The 23,362-nt window shown below is 31.0% G+C and overlaps 2 protein-coding genes across 2 annotated transcripts; both read right to left on the bottom strand.

The window, feature by feature from the left end:
- Positions 1-5,571: 5,571 nt before the first annotated feature.
- LOC101253292 (putative serine/threonine-protein kinase-like protein CCR3) lies at positions 5,572-8,150 on the bottom strand. The gene has a single exon (XM_004240892.5). It carries the CDS (start codon positions 8,055-8,057, stop codon positions 5,706-5,708), a length of 2,352 nt encoding a protein of 783 aa, XP_004240940.1. The 5' UTR covers positions 8,058-8,150; the 3' UTR covers positions 5,572-5,705.
- A 12,865-nt stretch (positions 8,151-21,015) lies between these two features.
- FER (bHLH transcriptional regulator) lies at positions 21,016-22,798 on the bottom strand. The gene is made up of 4 exons (NM_001247725.2): positions 22,326-22,798; positions 21,789-21,962; positions 21,537-21,710; positions 21,016-21,242 (listed from the first exon to the last, which is right to left on the bottom strand). Exons 1-4 carry the CDS (start codon positions 22,782-22,784, stop codon positions 21,135-21,137), a joined length of 915 nt encoding a protein of 304 aa, NP_001234654.2. The 5' UTR covers positions 22,785-22,798; the 3' UTR covers positions 21,016-21,134.
- Between the last annotated feature and the right edge of the window lie 564 nt (positions 22,799-23,362).

The raw sequence follows: 23,362 nt of genomic DNA on the forward strand, positions 1-23,362 counted from the left end.
GTTGCTAAAACACGAGTCTTATTTTTAGAGTCTTGATTCAAGTGTACTGCATATTGTTATGTGACAAGTAGATGAGTTGTTAAATGCTTGATATAATAGGGGCATAGTGACTTACTCCATAGTGCATATTGGTATATGGAGGTTGAATTTATTCTAATGAAATAAGTAAATATCTACAATAACAGAGACATAGTTATTTCACCTATATGTATATTGAAGTGATGCCGCTTCAATTAAGACTTGTAAATATTCATGAAATCAGGATGAACATATGGCGATAAACGTGCCAAATGAAATACTGAGATTGCTAAGCTATAAATAAAATTATGTGTGATATTTTTTATCTTGACACATGAAGTTGTACTTCGTTAAAAAACTTTAAAGTATGTGCAATAACGAAAAATTCAAATCTATTATAAGATGCTCTCTAATATGCATGATATTATGTCAAATGTTCCGAACTAGTGGGGGATTTTTGATATTTTGTAATAAATAGAGGTCTTAAATTGATCAGACACATCTATTCGTGAAAGAACATGACTGTTATGAAAAATCATTTGTTCATGAAAGAACATAACCTTTATGAAAAATTATTTATTCGTGAAAGAACATGACTCCTATGAAAAGTCACCCGTTTATAAAAGAACATGACTTTTACGAAGATTTATCTCTTAAGTTCTAAAAATATAAAGATTCTCTATAAATAGTGTAAGAAAAATCCACATATACAAACAATGAGTTTTATTGTATTGTTGAAGAGAATTGTTTGACTTTATGTCAATATATATATGAGCAATATCTCTTTAAAAAAAGTGATACACACTTCAAAATTATTCTTCAATTATATTTCTTACTATTTCTTTTAACAGTTCCATGTTACAAACTACATTTAAAAAAAAAAGAACAATCCAACCTAAAATTGTCTTTTTATTAAATTATAAAAGAATCAATAAAATAATATATTAGAGATGAGTGTTTGATCATATAAAAGAAGCATGATTATTGTAGATGGGAAAGCAAGGATGGGTCCTATGTAAGAACCATAATATTTGACCATTAAAGTTGGCATGATGAGTTGTTCAATTATTTTTAAAAACTAATCGTTCTAATGAGTTGCTTTTTGCCTTTCAATATAAGATTGGGTCACTATTATCATGAATTAATTGTTATTTACCACGTTTCAGAGACGAAGTTAGATGGGATTAATGAGTTCAAATAAATTTATTTATTAGTTTTTTCGTAGATTTTATATTTATACTAGAAAACTAATTAAAAATCATGCGTATTAATGTATGAACTCTTAACAAAATTAATTGACACTTATTAACGAAATTTAGAATCCCTAAACTCTTAATTTTGACTTCTCCTCTGAGCACCTCATCTATAAATTAAATCTTTAGTAATTCCGATATAATTATTAGGTGGATTACTTGTTTTTAATTGTTTTTTGTGTCTCACTCAATATCTTGAGTCCATATTATAGCTCGAATTATATTTGCTTCACACACTAGAAGACTTATTTGAGTCAGAGCTCAAATCCAAAACCTTTAATTAAAAATAAAAATAAAAACATAAAATAATTTTCATCACTACACCGCAACTCATATTGAAAATTTCAATGTTGCAATCTTACTTGACTTAGCCCTTATTGCATGTGAAAATTTCTATTCCGGTCAAAACAAGAAAGTAATTTCTTACACATCATTATAACTCTTCAATTTTTACATATTCTCCCTTACGTTAAAATGATTCAACACTATTAATGTTTGCCGTTTGACTTATGAATACAATTATAGTATTTGTTTGCCACAAATTTGATTCTCATAAATAAATAAATGAGTTATAACGGCAAACATCAAATGAATTGAGCTTGTGTCACCGACCATAAATAAATTCCACATTTACTACCCTTAATCAATTTATACTACAAAATAGAATGTGTAACCGAACAAATATATTACTATATATTAATTTCCAAAATTTAAGACGCACCGCTGCAAATACTATTTTTCCCAAAATTCTTATTTTCGTCCTTACAGCTCACCAAATATAAAATCTTTTACTAATTATTCCATCACTTCATTTTTAGCTTTGTTTATAATTTTTAAAATAAATTTTTCCTTTTTATTATTATTGGCGTGTCAAAATATATATTTCTTTCTATGTTTTACCTTCGGTATTAAATATTATTTTTCAAAGGATAGTTTGGTAAAAATACCTCTTCATACATAATTTTATTTTTTATATTTTCTCTGTTCCTATTTCCTTTTTAATCTGTATCAAATATAATGATTTTTTTTTAACACTTTTATTTTAACTTTCTATATGACATATTTAATATCATAAGATTAAAGGATAATTTAATACATTTGATATAACTTTAATTTAAAACCATAAAATTAAACAGTTTTTTTTTTTAAAAACTCCGTTCCAAATTACATTAAGTCATCCATTCTTAAACACAGAAAGTAATAATGAATGTACAGAGTCAAAAAATACCAAATGAAATGAATGGATGGAATAGTGTCTAAACTTGTCATAACAACCATTATTATTTTCCTAAAGTACTGTTAAATTTCGAATTATGAGTCTCTGGAATTTTTAATTTGATGCTTAGCATATTTAAGGGAGAAAATTATGTGACAGTTTTTATTTAGGCACCCCTTCAGAAATTTATGCATTTTTACCATCATATTCTTATTTATTTTCTTAGTCATTTCTATTTAACCTCTATTAATTAATGAAAAGTGTGGAAGATATCCTATTCTCCAACAATCGTCACGATTTTTTTAAAAAATAAATATAAATTTTAACTCATAAATTTATATTTTTTAATAAAAAGATTCATTATTTTAAAGTTTGTGAAAAAAGAGTCATACTCACTCAGCGTTAAGAGATTATTTGTATCATGTATTTAAGGATAATTAGGGAAAAAAATATATCTGCACCAGATGTATACATCAAACTAATTCAATTTCATTATTATGTGATTTAATAAAATAAAATACATGTTATTAATTAAAATGAAATATAAAATTAAACACATGACATGCATATCTTAAATTAATATAAATACTCGATGCGAATAAATTTTACTTATAAGTAGGTAGTACTATTATTGACTAACGTATAATTATATAATTATGTATATTTGAAAATTTAAGTTACGTACATTTAATTTAAAAAAAAAAACAGAAAGATTAGTGATTGATCAATATGACGCATTAGGATAGTAAAATTGTATAACAATTGTGAAATTATTGATTCTTTTTGCACCATATAGGATTTTTCATATTTTTATAATAAAAAAATATATTATTTTACAATTAAAATTGTATATTTAAAGAAATTTTTTTTTATTATAATTTCAAAACATTGTCATGTCCAAATAGATCCTTAATCAACATTTGTTATCTTAATTTCGTCCATTTTTTCTTCCAAAAATAGTTACTCCCGACCAAAAATAAAATTCGAAAAACATAATTATGCATTTTTTACAAAAAAAAATTAGATATAGTGGATATTTTATTTTTAGTAAATAAAAAAAAGGATGAAGTGTCGGTTAAGGGATTAAGCGCAATTAATTTATCCCTAATGGCCAATGGAGCTGAAAAGTGATTACAGGTGTAAACATCTTGGAGAGACCGCATTAATTGACTAATTTTAATAACTATTCCCCCTACTTTAATTTGTTTTTTATTATTTTTATTTTTATGTTTAGTATGTAGCAACCTTTTCATTATAATTTTTACTTAGTGTTTAGAATTCAAAAAATTTAAATTAAAATATTTTTTCTATTTATTTTTACTTGACATATTTATTAAAAAATAATTATTGACATATATATTTTATTATATAATTTCTACCGTCCTAGTCTAGAAAAATTATTTGGAGGATAAGTATCTAATATTAAGAATAGAATACAATTTTTAATTTTTTATAATGTATTGAAAAGAATAAATAAAAATATTATTTATAAAATAATAATAATAAATAAAAATAAGCCAGAAAAATTTAAACGGCAGAAGTATGAAACTTTGAAAGTCAATTTCCATGCCAAACGTGTAGGAATTAGTCGTGTAAAGCGAAAAAACATTAAAATCGTGGACCACTTTTTGGGTTCGGTACGTCTTTTTAGACTTCCTACTACTCACTTCAATAAAATTTGGTTAACGTGAAATGAATGAAGGGATTGTTTGGTATAAATATTGATAATGTAGGAATTAATAATATATGGATTAGTAATGTAAGAATTATTTTTGATTAAGTGTTTGGTTTATTATTTTTTCATTTAATTTTGTGTTTAATTTATAATTCTAAAAAAAAATCTTTTCTATTATACCCTTGTGTTATTATGAGTGTTTATTTCATGTAACTGTGTCAAGGTAGATAACTATCCGATCGGATAATTTTTTTAAAGAATTATTTATATCATTTAATTAGTTAAATCAAATATATATATATATATATATATATATATATATATATATAAAATTATTAATTTTAAGGTATGATGTACCACTAAGAAGATCAGTGATGCCACAATGTATTTCTAATTTTTTGTGGGTTAAGTATACATCCTAAACTTAACATAGATTTAAGACTACTTAAATTGTTAATATCTAAAGCTTATTTTTATTTTTAAAACAATAATTCAAGTGGGTTATTGACAAATTATCTTGAATATAAAAAAAATGAAGAAAAATGGAGAAAAAAATATTAGTAAAATCATTAAATTATACCAAACAAATTTGGAGAATTAAAGAACATTTAGAACTACTCTAATATAAATAAAAAGGAAATTAAATTACAAAAAGAAATTAAAAAAAAAAGAATAAAAAGTTAGTTTAGTCATTTAGGGATCTTATCCCAGATTTAACAAACCTTGGATTAGCTATCGCTCCATTTCCAACGGATAAGATGATACCATGATGGATAAATAATCCATGAATTAAATTAAATAAAGTAACTAAACAATGTATTAATTGAATCAAATTTTAATCCATATATTATTCTACCAAATACCATCTACTAAACGGATCCTAAAAGTATTTTTCTTTCCTTTTATTCAGCACAAGCTGCAACAGTCAAATATTTATTCTCCCGTATTTTTAAAGAGTGATTATGCACTTTGTTTGTTAGTTTATTTTAAAAAGAACTACTGTTTTTTTTTTTTTTGCAGTATTTTAATTCTAATTTTCACACTTGCAATTACAAGATTTAAAAATATTTTTTATTTTTTCAAACTCCATTTACAATCACAAGACTTAAAAATATTTTTTATTTTTTCAAACCCCATTCCAGTCAAACTAAATTAATTTTCCATTTAAAAAAGGAAGAAGTATTTTGTTTAGATTTGGAAGAAACTTATGTTTACCAATCTGGAAGCAGTGAAAATCCTCTACTACTTTTTAACGACTAAGTCTTAGTTGGAGACTTCTGCTTTCTTTTTGTGCATTACCACATTTGCTTAAACATATATCATTTAAATGTAGAATTTTGACACATATATATACATCGGACCAACGGGGTGGCTATAGCTACGCCACTGATTCCTTCCAGTTAGCAATCTTTGTTGAACAACTTTTTCAGCAATTGGCAATTTACAGATTTTTTTTAAACATGATGTTAGAATGAAAAAAAAATCCTAGTCTTTACACTAGTAACAAAAGATTAAACAAAGAATGAGAGAGTGGAATTATGAATCAATCAGAAACAAAGGAAATTGGACCACTAGAGATGCTGCCATGGCTATCATCAAATGCAGCCAAAGCTCTCTCTAAATTAGAAACAATATCAGAAATGGTGGGTCTGTCTTTGCCTTCCAAATGTACACAATGCATTGCAGTGTAAGCCACCAATTCCACTGCTTCTACTTCTTCACTTGCCTCTGCAGTCCCTACTCTCTTATCCAAAATCTTGTTCAATTCTCCAGCCATAATTCCTGCTACTCCATAGTCCACTACACTCATTGGTGCACCTCCGTTCTCTTCGCTCTTGAATATCGCTCTCTTTCCTGTCAAAAGTTCTAATAATACCACTCCAAGTCCATACACATCGCTCTTTGCTGTCAACACATTCAGACCATAGTATTCCGGATCAATGTACCCAACTGTACCAGCAGCCTTCATTGGCCTGCTGCTGTGATCGCCCATTAACGATAATCCAAAATCAGACACTCTTGCAATCCAGTTTCCATCAATCAAGATGTTGGATGACTTAATGTCCCTGTGAATTATAGGCGGAACTGCATAGTTGTGAAGGTATTCAATGCCTCGGGCAGCGTCTAAAGCAATCTTGATCCTCATTTTCCAAGAATTCACTATACTACTAGTCTTCTCCACATTGTTCTTATCATGTAAATGATCAAAAAGAGCTCCATTCTTCATGTACTCGTAAACCAAAAGCCTTTCATCCCTTTCTTCGCAATAACCAACAAGTCTAACTAAATGTTTGTGATGTAGCCGAGACAAGAAAGCTAATTCTGAGTCAAATGCACTTTCTTTCTCCTGAAATTTCTTTGTTCTTGTACCCGTTTCTCCACGTTTGATGGCTACCTCACGACCATCCGGTAGTTTGCCCTTGTAAACCACCCCAAAACTACCAGCACCAATCTTGTTTTCTAGAGAAAAATTGTTAGTAGCTGCAGCAAGGTCTGTAAACAGAAATTCCTCTGCCCTGTCTGCGTGTTTAGAAGAAGTTCCACTCCTTTGACGCCTCATCAACCGCGACCCTTGACGCCTAAGAGTTGATGATCTTGAAATAGGACCACTACTTGATAATTGCCCACCATTAGAAGTAGCAGTAATAGTAGGTTGAACTGAATTATGTACTTTCTTCTTTCCAAAACAACCACCAGCCCACAGAAAATAAATTATACTGCAAATCCCTGCCAAAGTACCCACTGACCCAACAATTGCAAAAGCTAATAAACCTCTACTTAGCCTTTTAGAAGGCGAAGAAGAAGGTGGCGATGGTGGCGGCGGTAGTAGTGAAGTAGGTGGTGTTAAAATTGAGAAATCACAAGGCCTACAAATATTACCATTGCCAAAACAGAGATTTTGTGACTGCGGATATATACCACAACTACAATTACTTTGTACACATGGACCTGGAAGAATCATGGGTAAAGGAAGGGCAAACCCTTGAGGAACCATTTTACTAGTCCAACCAGGCCCCCAACACACCACTGAAAAATTGCTTGTGGTTAATCCACACGTAAAATCTAACCCAGCTGAAACTGATTCAAAAAAATATCCTTCTGTTATATTACTTGAAAATGTACCATTTCCGCCCCAACAAACTACCGTGCGATTCACCCTACGAATTCCACAAGTATGATTAATCCCCAAAGCAAATCCAAAATACTCGTAAGACAAATGAGAAGGAACATCAAGCTGACCGTTTTTATTATCACCTCTGCAAATGAAAAATCCGGTAGCGTTCATCCCACAAGCGTGTCTTCCGCCGGCATATATATTCATCATCCTTTCATTACGGAACTCAGATTGGATAGTTGAAGCGATAGCACTATTTCCCCAACAGACAACCCTGTTTGAACTTTCCAAAACTCCGCACGAAAATTCAGACCCAGATGAGATTGATAAAAATTGTGATGACCCATTTGACGGTTCACTCAAATCGCCTCTCCAGCAGGTAACATTTTTTGTACTCTTCATTATGCCGCAAATTTTGTCACCACCCATTGTAACGGATGTTAACACGTTTGAGTTGCTGAAATACAGTCGTTTGGGGACGAAACTCGTGTTCCAGAAAAGGAGTGAAAATCCACCGGAGCGAACGGCGGTGAAGCCGTCGAAGCCGCCGGCGATGAAGTCGAAGGAGACGTTAGGTGAAATTGGTGTAGGAATAGATTGGTTGTCTTTCCAACATTGGATTGTTTGTATTGGTTGGTTAGCAATTATGCCGCAGATAGTAGCGGAACTTCCATAGACGACGGCAAGAGTGGTGGCGGAGCCACCTAAGGCTTGAACATAAATGAAGAGATTTACTAGGGTGAAAACGAGGGTGGCGACGGCGGCTGAGGGCGTCGTCATCTAAGTATATTTGACAATTCCTCCGTCATCTGTGTGTAGAGAGAGAGAGAGAAAATTGAGGGAAAAGGGCTAAAAGCTAAAAACAGTGAAGAGAGAGCTAAAAGAGATGGTACTTGCTGGATTTTCTACCTCGCACGTGGCTGTGTGGGGTCCATTGCTAGCTGAATTTCATCGAACACGACAACTCACAATGCACACGTAATTTTTTTATTAGGATTAAAGGGGTTTGGCGAATCTTGACTACAATTTTCATTTCTCTTTTACTTTTCTCATTGGGAAGAATTAGGGTAAATACTAGGATTTGGTAAAAATCAATATAAAGAATTTATATTAATTTTAAAGGAAAAATGGCTTAAAATACCTTTGAAATATTGAAAATGGTATAAAATTACTCTTCATCCACCTATCGGTTCCAAAATGTCCTTTTCATCCACTCATTGGCTCCCAAATACCCTTGTCATCCACTTTGGGTTCAAAATTAACCACTTTTTTAATTGTTTTGAAATTAAACTCTTTAAATATTTTGAAAAATACTTGGCGTTCAACTATTGGTTATAATTTTAATTTATAAACCAACCCACTACCCACTCATTACTAACTAAACCTCATCCAATTAATAATTCAATTATAATATCAAAATCGTCGTAAACACTACTAAAACACGATAAAATTATAGATTCCTGAAAATGACATCCAAAATTATTCGAGTCCGAATCGAAGCCCCAATTAAATTTAGGTTGAGCCGCTTATTTAGGAGGACACTTTCTTTCAAAATTGAATTATAAATTTTTTATTAAAGGTAAAAAAGTAATACATCCCGAATTAATTCATGCACTTTTTTTAAATATAATTTTATAAATATTTATGATTTGTTTTAAAACCTTTAATATATTATTTTGAAAAAAAGTTACCTATAAAGTAACATCATATAATTGAGACGTAAGAATAATTAAGATAAACATAGTCAGAATTTTAAGTTTATCGGTGATTTTTATTTATTTGAATGTATGATAATTTAATTCTATAATTTTTAAGAACTCTCAATTGACAGTAGCTTACATTAATAGTGTGACGAGTTTATTAATTTAGAGGAATTTAATTAGTAATGGGTGGGTAGTGGATTGATTTATAAATTGTACTTATAAGTTAAATTATAAGAAATAGTTGAGCGTCACGTATTTAAAAAAATATTTAAATATAAAAACCGTTAAATAATTGGTTTTGAACCAAAAGGTGGATGACAATAATATTTTGGACCCAATAGGTGAATGGAAAGGGTATTTTGGAGTCAATAGGTAGATGAAGGGTAATTTTGTACCATCTAATACTTTAAAGGTATTTTAGGTTCTTTTTCGTAATTTTAATAGATGAAATATTAAAGGGAGAATACATATTATTATTAAACATTGAGTGCAAATACATTTTTATCGTATAATTAGTTAAATAATACTCTAGTAATTTTTAAGTTTGAAATTATATAGATATGACTTGATCAAAGACTTAGTTTCAAATGAGATAAATTTGTGGCTGCTAAATTACCTCGTAGAAAATGTGGATAGTTGTTACTTTGACCTTCTTTTTTGAAAACACTAGATTATACAGATAAGTTCATTTTATGCAAAAATATAAAATATTTGGATAAAAATATTTCAACTTTTTCAATCATCTCACGAGCACAATTTTATTTATTTGCAATTAATTCAAACTTGTGATTGTCAAGTTACTAAATTATTTGATTTGATAAGACTTGTAGTGTACTTTTTATTCCTAGTATTTTTGTAACTTTCCCAAAAAAAAAAAAAACCAGAAAGAAGAAGAAAAAGAAGTCACACTTTGTAGATAAGTGTAGCTCGTGCCAACACGGGTCCAACGTGTAGTATTAGTAGTCTAAGATTGATTAATGTAAATGATCAAATTGCATATAAACACCATTATACAAAGTAAATTAAAATATTACCATCTTGAACATAGTAACTTCACAATGTCTATATATTTTGCAAAACTTCATACTATTGGATGTTGTAGTGGAATATATACATATGTGAAAGTACTAATTATACTTGCATATATACTATTTATAAATCAAACACTAACAGAGCATCTGGTATGTTGTGATGAATTTCTTCTGAATTGTCTTTGATCAAAATCACATGTTACATTTGAAATTAGGATCAAGAAAGTAGAAGATGAAAGAAAAGAAAAACAAACCTCGCAGACAATAAAGAGCGCTGGAGAAGAAAGAAGAAGAAAACATAGCAAGATGGAGAAGTATGAGAAGATAAAAAAAGATGTTTCCCTACTAAAATTCACGCTTAACATCGCTTTGTCAAAACACTCGCTTCTCAACTGTTCACCTCTTAATTAAAGTGACGAAGCAGTTAATTTCCTGTATACTTATTCTTAGTACAACAAATGAGGTATGAAACTAAAACTATTAGATACTTAGGTATGTTTGAGGTCTAAACTTACTATCACTAGACATACAACAATATCTATACCCAATTTAGTCTCCATAATGTCTATTCACAGCCGGTGGTGCATTATAATTTGAAGTCTAGCAACATTTTGCTATATGAAAATGAAATGGTTGACCATTTAAGTGAGTTTGGGATTGAGAAATTGTTGGGTGAAGAGGATAGGTTTAGACATACTAATACATTGCGCCCTGACATGTCATAAATACAAATTGTAATAATAAGTGTTCGTTTTTCTACACTTAATTCTATCTATTAACAAAATTTTTGAGTATTGAAAATTGTAGGCTGCAATATAGGAAAAAATACTCTTATATTAAGATGTCATCTTATAAGTTTACGCATAGGACTATAACTCTCTTTGTATGTCCTAAAGCTTTGTTCAAATTGAAATTAGATAGATACACCAAAACAAAGAATATGTGGAATGAATACGCTAATTTTGCTAGGATCAATATATTAAAAACAGTGGCAACTCATTGCACCAAATGTACTCAATACGAAATGCAACATATAAAGTGTAGGACCTACAAAATAAGTGACACACTAACATACATATTCAAATAGCAACTACAAACTAAGGAAACAATCTTTTTATGAACCTCATGCAGATTTTATCCTTTTTGGTGACATGAATTAAAATTTCTACACAAAGTTTAAATTAGTTCCTTTGTGTAATCTTTCAAATGAATTAGTAACTTACCTAAAACAATCAATATTTATTTCACCTTGTCAAATGCACTCAATTGGCCTGACGGTTTCCTTGGACTTCTGCATCTTCCAATCTAGAAAGTTTCTCTTTGCCCTGTATTACTCTCTATATATCTACGGCCCTTGCCATTACTTGACCTTTGAGTTTTCAAAGTCAAACTAAGGTGCCTTTTCCATTTTCATTTTTTTGCCTTACCTTCTCCCAACACTCAACCTATTGCTAATTTTCAAAAGATCAAAACTTCTCTTTATAAATCTTAAAGCTCTGAAATGTAGAGCGAGTTTTTAAAAGCTTCCATTCAATCTCTTATTCGCCTCTTTGACTTCAAAATTAAAACTTAATAGCCATTATTAAGAAAGTAATGGGACAAAAAGTATGGATATGTACATGCATAGAAAGATGAGGAATATTCATATTCAATAACTGAGATAAATGAAATCAATGAGTTTAATACAAAAAAGTTATTAACTCATACTAAGTTGAAACTAACTATATCTGAAAATAGCCTCTAAATTGGACTAAAAATACTGGAACAAGCCAAACTAAATCTAGCAAAAACTGAAACTAAAAGACTAAATACTTAAAAGAAACTCATGACTATTGTCCTCGGAGAATAAGGACTCACCACTTAATCTGCTGAACTGAAGATTGGGAATTGATCTATGCGTGATCTGGATGCTGAGAACTTGAACCTACATCACGAGAAGATGTAGCACATGTATGCATCAGTACTTGAAAGGTACTGAGCATGTAGGATAGAATAAAGCTGCAAGAAAATATAATTGAACAAGCACAAAAACAAGTATAATAATCTGAACATGATATAGAGAATTCTAAGCTAACTGTATGCAATGACCAATTTATAACATGCTGAAACTGGATATTGAGTATACTGTTAAATGGTCAATGCATGAGAATCAGACTGAACTATGGGAGCTACTAATAACAGATAATAAAACCACATTAGCTAAATGTGGAGTCCGATGTATACGTCCCAATCGAGAGGACCCAATATACCCTGCCAGAGGTATAAAGGAATGCTGGCGTGATCACTAAACTGATTGCCCAGAGGGGGGACTTACAACCTACTTGGCTAGTAGTTCTGGGACTAATTGGGTACGTTGAACCCTAGTCCAACTCGGTATTATGCTACTCCAGTTGATTTATGTAGTTATTGGATTATATCTGAATTTTCTGTAATTACTAGATAGCTCAAAATTGAACATGCAAACTGAGAATGCAACTTTTGATCTTAGATTGATGCATTAAAAACTGAGGCATATATAATTGAATAACAGAAATATCTGACCTAGCATGTATAATTCAAGAACTGAGAATACAAAGCTAGGGTTCTGAAATTCATGCGACATACTGAATAATAACTTTACAATTTGATTTTTGGAACATATATTTAATAAGTTCATGAAGTTCTATTGAAGTTCTAGAAACCCTAGGTTTAATCATGTTAAGAAAATCAAGAATCTGACTAAAACTACTAGGGACCCAGTGGGTGAAAGGAACCCACTAGTGAAATCCAACATACCTGGTGATGAAATTCATGGAGAAACACTTAGATTTCGGGGCTGGAATTGCTGGAACCTTGTTGCGTTCTTGAACTAGGGCTCTTGACCTTTTTCTCTTTTCTTGCTTCTAATTTTCTAACTTTTGATTTAATGATTTGACTTAGTGTAAGTTTTAATTATGTTTTTAGGCTTAAACTGACTAAAATCTGATGATTTAGGGTCAAAACGATGTATCTTAGGGTTTAGACGAAGTGAGAAAAGACTGAAAGACCCCTGGGTTAATTGTTGTCAGACCAAACGTCGACCTGGACAGACGGTCCGTCGTTCCATTGACAGTCCGTCGTTTGGGTCCGTAGGTTGGGCCTGTTTGACAGGCCTTTACTAAAATAGGATAACTTTTTACTCGAAGGTCTGATTTTAGCAAGGTCGGTGTTTATGAAAAGCTAATTCAATTATGGATCTGCGAACATGTCATGGGATACCTAATTCATTTTATGCTAAGAGTTATGATCAATTGAAGTTGACCCAACTGTGTTTTCCCCTTAACTTTCTGTAACTTTTCCACCTATGGTTAGGCCTACGGACCGTAGGTCCATCTACGGACCGTGATGGTCAATCGTGGTTCTTGTTAGAGAGTGGGTGAATAGGATGTCGATCAAAGGATACAGACAACGGACCGTACCCTGACCTATGGACCGTCGGTCCGTCCGTCATTCGACTTTTAGTCAAATTTTCCTAGGCTGAGAAGTGGGGGTTTCTGACTCCATCGACGAATGTGCAGGACGGACCATATCTCCTTCAATAATCCACAATTTTTCCTGACATTGCATCCTATGTATATGAGATCATATCTCCTTCAATAATCCACATTTTTTCTTACAGATTTCTAATTGTATGTCTACAATGGATCGGAGGTTCAGCAACTTACTATAGATTACTTGAATGGTAAGATCAAATGTTGGTCTATATTGTTAGGTAGTGGATCCTGATTAATATATATAACTGTTTACGCGGTTTAACCTCCGCGGTGAGGTTGCCAGGGGGTTATGGGGGCGGGAGCCCCCCATCCGAAGGCGGGGTTGGGGGCAGCGCCCCGACCTAAATTTTAGGTTTTCCTATTTATTCTCTAATTATTCTCTATAACCAAAAATACTCTGATTTATTAATATAAATATATCTCACCGCTGTGGAAGTTTACTCACGGGGTGTTACCACGAAATATTGGGTTTTCTCTTTCTCTCTCTAGATCTCTCATCTCTTTCTCTTGAAAGTTCTTGTGTTCTTCATTCATCTAGTGTGTGTGCGTGAATTCGATCCTAACATATATCTTGTTTCTACATTATATTTGTATGCTCTCTTTACAATCTCAATAAATTAAGACCATGGTGTTTGTAGTGAATTTTACTTACCATTCATATACCATTGGAAATTGCAGTTGTGCCTGTTTATATTCCTTACGTTGGTTCAATGGTGGACCTATATATGAATTAGAAAATTGTGGTTGTGACTATTTATATTTCTTATGTTGGTTGATGGTATACCTATATGTGCAATAATAGTGAGTGAAGTTGTTAAAAAGACCCAAGGTAATTCTAAAATTAATCTGGAATGATGTCAAGAAAGGCCTAAAGTTTTTCAGGGATCCATGTAGACTTAGCGAGAGAATGATATCTATATAGAAGATATCTATTACACCCTTTGTCTAAATTCTCAATTTATGCGATACTCTTTTCCTTTTAGTCGGTCACAAAAAGAATGATATGTTTCTATATTTAGTTTAATATATTTATTTTAATCATTAAATGAAATGAACTATAACCTAACAATCGATGATTTATTTAGCAAATAAGTTTCGAAAGTCTTCTTTTCTTTCTTACTAATTCTAGTCATTTTACAAACTAAATTTGACAGACTAAATGTGAAAGTTATCCTAATCGATTGAATGAAGATGGTAAAAATTATCAATAACCTTAACAACTAATGTTGCCTTGAATTGCGTTGGAGTATCAACCACATGTTACCACCTTAATACAATCCAATTATTTTATACAAATGAAACTTTTGTCTAATTGTGACACACGCACACGCGCGCACACACGCACACGCACACGCGCGCGCATACACAAGGAACCATTTTACTAGTAACCTGGCCCCCAACACACCACTGAAAAATTGCTTGTGGTTAATCCACACGTAAAATCTAACCCAGCTGAAACTGATTCAAAAAAATATCCTAACAATCACACACACACCACACACATATATATATATATGACTAAAAATATTCCACTTTGTACCTAAATTCTTTTTCCCTCTTCTGATGCTTCTTGATAGGTATTTACTATCGAAAAGTAGAAAAAATGCAGCATTAAGTAAATAGTATGAATAAAATATCCAATGTAAACAATGAGGCCATAAACACTTGCTTTTGTATGTTATGCATTATCCCAAAACGGTGTGTATGCTCCTATTTAGCTTGCAAAAATCTTTTAAACATTGGGCCGTCATATCTTCCTAGTAAGAATATAATTAAGACTCACATAATTATTTAACAAAGGAAAAAATTATGATACAAAGGTGTAGAGACAGTACAGTGGTTGTTACCGCCACTTACTCGATGCATATAATTTCATCTCCTTTTACTTTTCATCTCCTTTTATTATTTTAAAGAGATATGACGAAAGTAAAAATTAGGACAAGGATTCTTTCCCCCCAAAAAAAATCACTACATTAGTATGTGATTCTTTTCAATAAATAATTACTACATATAATAGTAATCATATATTATTATAAGAGGGAACAAAAAAATTAAAAGTTGAATTACGATTTTATCCTTATTATAAATTAAAATATTATAAAAATATTTAACTATTTAATTTAAATATTAAGTTACATTATTTTATGGAAATGTTAATGACTTTTGCACTTCTTTAGAATAATTCTTAATTAAAATATCTAATTTAATTTATTTTCTTGAATTATTTACCCTTTAAATAGATACATGTATAGGATTTATCTTCTAAATTAATTTATGTTCTTCATTAATATTTGTCTTAAATTTTTGTAACACTTGACCTTTCAACTTTGTAAGTGAATCTTCATATTCCAAAACTATATTTTTTCCGATAAATAAAATCTTTTAACATTATTTTTATAGGAAGATTTATATGTGATACAATTTTTGTGTGGAAGACTAGAGAAGCTTTAATCAAGTGAAGAAAATTTCAAGGCAAGAAAATTTATGTCAAGATTACAAGGCATAGTATGATTCTACTAAAGTATCGAAGCTTGATGTATTTTTTTTTACTTATTTGTCGAGATTGGAACTATGGTAAGACCCCGCCATTTATGTAGTTAAATATCACTTCCATTAACTTGTCTTTCAAATATTTTAATTTTTTATGGTCAAAAGTTGAATGTTTATTACTAAAACTTTGTTTCAATTTGCATTATCAAGAAAAAACAGGAAAAAGATTGTCTTAGAATTTTTCTATTTTTCGTTGGTTGCGTTATGCTAAACTTGCTCCTATATATGATACTTTATCTTTGTATTTGTAATTTTGTTTTAAGAATATATTTGATTGAAGGGTGTGTTTTTTGCTTTAGAAAATGAGACAAATACAATCATAAAAATAGTGTATAAGACATGCAAAACAATTATGCCTACAAGATTTTCTAATTTCAAATTATTAATAATTACGTTTATGCATTTTAAATTTTAAATATTTGTAAAGAATCATTCTTACATGTGTTTGTGGATAAAATCTATAGTTTTTCGACAATTTTCATTAAAATTATCATGAGATCCAAATCCCAAAGTCAAAAAAATGATACACCAAAATGCTTAAGAAGTTAGAAGATCTTCTATCCTTTGACCAAATATTGCTCCTATTAATTTTTTAACAAAAAAATTTAAAATATATTTTAACAAACTTTTAATTGTAAGAATACTAATATTGTCATTTTGACTCTCCATTAAATTAAAATCTAATTTATTTAATTAAATATAAATATTTTATTTGTATAATTACATAATTTAAATATCAATCATTGCACTTTAAATCTTAGTTATTTCCTTCTAATAAGTTTTTTATTTATAAATTTGAATTACTTAATTGCCTTCTACTTAATGAGAAGGAGAATTTCATCTTTTACTAATTAATGCCAAACATTTTATCTTCTTGAAATGTATAAATATTAATTTAATTTCAACATTTTTATGAGACAAAAAAGACATTTTAAGAAAGTTAATCATAAGATAGTGTGCCTCCATTTTGTTTTTGCTACTTTATTTTATCTTTTAAAACAAAAATTATTTATTATTCATCCTTATGAAGTAAACGTGCAACGCACGTTTCGGAAACTAGTATAATAATAATCATATAATAAGTTTCTTTGCGGGACATTATTTTGGCTAAACCTGATTTAACCCGATTACTGTCCAAATCTTTTTACAGCCGATGCATAAGGGACCAAAAATTAATGGAACAATTACAACACCTTAATTAAACTTACGAAGAATTTAAAAACAAAATCCTGAAAGCTTTACTTATTTAGGACCTTGCGATTTAGTTTCTGTCCGGCGGCTTACGTTCTAACCATAAAACCAAAGTGAACAAAATAAAGAGTTGTTATTCCCTCTTTTCAGGAAGCTATATCGGGACTGTGCAAAAATCGGGTCAAATCATTAATCCAAATCGATTTTCAGTTTATTGGGCTAACGGTTTGGGTTATCGGATAATTAGTTCGGGGCTCGGTTCAGGAATCTATTTTATTGGGTAATTGGTTCGGGGCCAGGTTGGTAAGCCAGAATCTCGAGCTACCCGATACCCTGATAAGACCCGTTATTATTATTTTTATTCCTAAATTTTCTAATTATACAATTCTCACTTCTCACATTAAGGACTTAGGGTTTTAAAATTTTAGGATTTAGGGTTTAGAATTATTTTCATTCTCGCCAGTCGTCGCTCCTCTGACCTCCAAATTCCAAACTCCAAATCAAAATTTTCTCCAAATTCCAAACTCAGGCGAGGCGACGAGCCAACGACTACTCCAGTCTCCAGTCACTCAGGCGAGGACACAAGGTAACGACTAACGATGAAACCTCAAGCCAACAATTTTTTTATTCGTTTATGTCTATTTTCATGATTCAAAGTTCAAACGAAGAACATAATGTTGGTTTGTTAGTCGAACTTCATGAGTTACTCTGAAGAAGGACATATTGATTCATACAGGCTCAATTGTACTTTTGTTGTATCTTTTGAGTTCTGATAGTGTCTCTTCTCTATATCATACTAATTTATTGTCTAATGTCGATAGAGATATGAATTCAGTGCATTTGTAGTCTAATGTATGATTTTAGTGATGGTGTATTTCATTTGTAGCACAGTAGCACCTTGTTCTGCATTGGTGGGAAAATTTCCTCGTTTAGATGTTATTTGTTCATTTGTTGGTTGTCTAATAGGTGAACAAGCTCAAATTTCAGAAGTTAGAAGTTCATCTGCTTGAGACTTTGAGTCTTACTCCTTTCAGTTCCCACGACTTCTGTAGTCTGCACAGAACTACTAGCAGTCGGCTCCCTAGTCTTAGATTCTCATTCACTCATTGCTCACGCCTCATAAGTAAGTTATTGTACTTTGTAGTTCTTGCTTTAAGATCAGTCACTTCCTACTGGTCCAAAGTATGTGAATAATGGTTACAAACTTTAATGTTTTAGAAATACAAAGAAACAAGAAATCAAGGGGAAATTTTGATGGTTGTTGATATAGCTTGATCAAAATTTCTAGTGTGGTCTCAAGAATTTTTGGAAGTTGTTCAATGCTGTAGAAATTCACAGCTTGGCACTTTGGCTCATTTGTTTGCACTTTGTTGTCTTCTAGTTGTTGCTTTGGGTGAACTGTGATGTGTCTATTGTCAAGTGTGTAAAAATTTGATACCACTTAACCTATTGTTTGTACTTGTAGTTCTTTCTTTAATAAAATTACTTAGTTTTTATATCTTTTCGCAATTTTTGGTGAAAAGTATCATGGCTGAAAATATCATAAGGTTATTGGTGAAAGTGGGGCTTCTAATTCAAATGCAATAGATCAAAGTCAAACTATTGAGTCTAAAGTAAGGAAAGGAAGAAAAAAAGATCTCGTGTGTGGAATCATTTTACTTATAAAACTAATTCTAAAGGAAGTGAAAAGGTTGTTTGTAACTATTGTAAGAAAGAGTATTTTGCTTACACAAAAGAACATGGTACGACGTCAATGCTTACTCATATAAACAAATGCACAAAGATGTCTTATAATATTGATATTAAACAATCAAGATTAGCATTTCAACCAATGATAGGTGGTAACAATGGTGATGTAGTTGTTGTTCCATGGAAACTTGGCTAGGAAAAGTGTAGAAAGGTCTTGCGTCGTATGATAATTATTGATGGCCTTCCTTTCAGATTTGTTGAAAAATAAGGTTTTAAACAATTTGTGGAAGTAGCACAACCTTGTTTCCACATCCCTTCCCGTACCACTGTGACTTGTGACTGTTTTGATCATCTTGATGAAGAAAAATGTAAGTTGATGGATGTTTTTACGGAAACACAACAAAGGGTGTATTTAACCACTGATAATTGGACTTTCATACAGAGAATCAATTATATGGTCATTACTGCTCATTGGATTGATAAAAATTGGACTTTGCATAAAAGAATTATCAACTTTTGTCCAATCACTAGTTATAGAGGTGAAAATCTTGGAAAGTCTATTAGTAAGTGCTTACATAAGTGGGGATTGCATCGAATTTTCACTATTATAGTTGATAGTGTTGATTCAAATAGTGTCACAATAACTGAGTTTTCTAAGAAATTAACTAAATAGGAGACCAACTTAATGGGTAGTAGTCACCTTCATATAAGGTGTATGACTCATTGTAAATCTTATTGTTCAAGATGGTACAAAAGAAGCAAATGTGCCTATTGAACGAGTTAGGCAATCAGTGAGTTACATCAGACAATCTCCTGCTAGGTGGAAAAAGTTTCAAGAATGTTGTGAAGATGAAAATCTTGCTAAAAAGTCTTTATGATTAGATGTTCCTACAAGGTGGAATTCCACCTACATGATGTTGAGCAGGGTTATTGAATATGAAGGGGAAATTGTAGAGTACGTCGATCGTGATATTAGCTTGACACTATATATTAAGTTTGTTGATAAAAATTCTACAGGTACACTTTTGAGTAGTGACTGGGAAGGCGTAAAGAGAATTACACAATTTCTTAAAATGTTTTTTAATCTTACTTTGAAGATATATGGATCACGATATGTTGCATCAAATATTCATTTTCTTGAAATTTGTCAAGTTGGTGTTTACTTGAATCAATTGATATCAAATAAAGATCAAGTTTTCGTTAAAATGGCAGAAAATATGAAAGAGAAATTTGACAAATATTGGGATGATACTGAAAAAATGAATAAGATGATTTTCATACCATGTGTTTTGGATCCTCGTCACAAGTTTAGTACTCTTGGCTTTGCATTTAAGAAGATGTTTGGATAAAAAGGGGTTGCTTTAGAAAATGGTGTGCGAACGTACATGGAAGCTTTGTTTAATGAGTATACAAAGCTCATTTCAAATGATAAAAGTGGCCAATTTTCTTCAACTGAGGTGGTACTTCTATTTCAAGTTCTATAGGAGAATTTAAAATATTTTTGGAGGAATTACATAAACATAAATCTGAAAAGGGAGGAGCAAGTTCAAGTCAGAATTAGTTAAATATCTTGATGAAAAAACTGAAATTGGAAACTCTGATTTTGATGTATTGATTTGGTGGAAAGTTAACTCAGCTAGATTTCCATTTCTTTCTGAGATGGCTCGAGATGTCGACCATGGACTGACGAGGAGAATGCTCCCTTTGGCGAGCTAGACACGGAAGAGTCACTAGAGATGAGACTATTTTGGCCACATTCCTTACTTGTTGGCTTTGCAAATTCATGCTTCCAAATACAACAAAGTCGAGCATGCACGTTGAGGCATGGATTCTCGATCAAACTCAATATTATTGAAGAATGAATTTGATCGAACCCAATAATTATCTAAACATTATACTCATTTAATATGTAATTAAAATTATTAATTTAAACATTTATAACTTAACAACTTCAAATTAATTCTAGGTTAGTGGGGAGGATTTGATCTTAATTTCCTCATTATCTATTTGTAAATCAATTGTTGTTTTGAAGATAAGGAAGAATAAAGTCATGATGATAAAATCAAAACAAGTGTTCCTTCATTAAGTAAAAGTCCCGTTTAGTTTGGATAATGAGTACTAAATGATAATACAAATTAAATATAGTTCAGTATTTTAGAAAGTTACAATAATAACATGATATTAGACCAACGGAGATGTCTCGAAGTCAAACCCTTGATTAAGAAAAGCACTAGCTATCCATAGCTTCAAATTGCCAAAGTTTATGTCCACCTCATGACATTCTCTCACCTGCATATCCATTTCCACACAAAAAAACAACAACAAAAAGGATCACTATACATAGATTTCCAATAAACAAAAATAGGTGCAAATGAATTGATAATTACTTTCTTCATTCAATTTATTTATCTTATTTTGACTTTGACATATTGAATTTAAGAAAATAAAGAAACATTTTTGAATATTGTAGTTTAGACTAAAATGTATCAAAATATATACTTTTTTAATTTTGAGATGTTAAATATATGAGGTGGAAAGTTGAAACTAAATAATTGCAAGAATAATGTAAGTTTGGTAACCTACATAAAGAGTGAAGGTGAAAATGTAATCATTGGTAGAAGTAGCCAAGTTGGAAGTTTGAACATTGAATCCATTGAGAGACTCAAGAGCTTTGAAAAGAGAAGCTGCAATGTGTCGCCCTTTGTTGCAAATTAATCTCACGTAAAATCCTTTTTCTTCTACTTGATTAATGTCCATCTGCAATATATACCATTTATTTATGTTTTATTTGGTAAAATAAGTAATTAACAAGTTTTTAGTAAAAACTAAACAAACCTTTGTTATCCTCTTGATTGCTGGATAATAGGTTGTGAAATTCATTTTCTTTGCATTTTGAAATATTCCACTTGATGACTCAAACTCTGCTATTTCAACTTTAAGTTTCTTTGCTTTGGTTTGTAGTCCTTGTACGTATAATATTGCATCTCCAATGATGGAGGCTTTATCCATCTGCCAATCAAACAAAAAATCATCATGAAATTGATTGAGGGTGAAGGGTCTTATCAATATTTGAAACTACATACATACATATACAGGGGCGGACCCAGTAAGCCAGACGCGGGTACTCGAGCATCCATTGATTTTCGAAAATTTTTAATATATATATATAAAATATGATATATATGTTATTATAATTTAAATGAGCACTCATATAACAAAAGTAGCTGTAGGTGAGTTGGTTTAAACCTCTGCAATAAGAGGCGCGCGAAGCCACTGGCAAGCGTTCAATCTCGCCAGTAGCATTTCTTTTTTTTAAAATTTTTTTTAAGCACCCACAACCTTTCAATCCTGAATCCGCATGTACATACATACCTTTGTGATATTAGGAACTAAGGATCGCAAAGCGTAAAGCTTTTCCTTCATTCTTCCTCTCCTTTTGCGCTCCGAAATCAAAGTTCTGGACCGGTCAGTCCTCGTGCCTTTGCTTGTTGGAGTCATTTTGGTGGTAGCCGTTGTGCCAGAAGATTCATCATCGTCTTCATCATCATTATTATCCAGCTTGATTTCGCAGTTATATAGCGAAATAGGATCTGGCAATGTTGTATCATAGAAATCCATCGACGATAATATTGGCTCAAATTGGGCATTGGCTGCGGAAAAACAACCTGTCATATGTTCACAATCATAGTTTGGGCAAAAATTTACAATAGGATCAGCAGTTTCACCCCTAATAAGCTCAATGAATTGTTCAAAATTATCCTCATCCAAGAAATTAATAAGCCCAATATCATTAACATTATTATTTTCCATTGATGCATTACCACTCTCCATTTTTTTTTTATTTTGGAGAAATAGTGAGAGGGGTCTACTGGGGATTTATAGATGTTTGATTAATATTAATTACTATAACAAAGGGAATCGAATATAGTGACTTGGAGTTGTTAAAACTAATATTAAAACCCTAAGGGTTGTTGACAAATTTTAATTTAATCTAATTTTAATTTTATTTAGGCATCAAATGAACCTTCACCAGATTCCACCACGTACTACTTTTTGTTTTAAGTATTGATGAAGTAAGAGAGGATGTCATGATCTAATTTTACTAATCTAACTAAATATTCTTTTTATTTATTTTGTGCCTCAATATATATATATATATTAGTATCACGACTAAGACATCATTTAATATGCTCACTACTCACTCTGGGGTCGGAGCTACCCTGTCCTATGGCTATTGGACACTTTTTATTGAAAAATTACTTAGATAAATATATTTTAATAAATAATTATTAATTTTAGTGATATTTTTATTTATGACCATTTATCGTAATATCATAATAAATCTGTAATATGTATTAAAATGAATTATGTATGTAATATATCATGCTTGATTAATAAGAAATTTACAC

The sequence above is a fragment of the Solanum lycopersicum genome, chromosome 6, assembly GCF_036512215.1.
Source record: "Solanum lycopersicum chromosome 6, SLM_r2.1".
Classification (NCBI taxonomy): Eukaryota; Viridiplantae; Streptophyta; class Magnoliopsida; order Solanales; family Solanaceae; genus Solanum; species Solanum lycopersicum.

Excerpts from the sequence above, each read along its gene's own strand:
- LOC101253292 (XM_004240892.5), bottom strand. The coding sequence starts at position 8,057 with ATGACGACGCCCTCAGCCGCCGTCGCCACCCTCGTTTTCACCCTAGTA.
- FER (NM_001247725.2), bottom strand. The coding sequence starts at position 22,784 with ATGGAGAGTGGTAATGCATCAATGGAAAATAATAATGTTAATGATATT. Across the intron at positions 21,711-21,788 it reads CAATCAAGAGGATAACAAAG|ATGGACATTAATCAAGTAGA; the intron begins GTTTGTTTAGTT and ends TATATATTGCAG. Across the intron at positions 21,243-21,536 it reads TTTTCACCTTCACTCTTTAT|GTGAGAGAATGTCATGAGGT; the intron begins GTAGGTTACCAA and ends ATGGATATGCAG.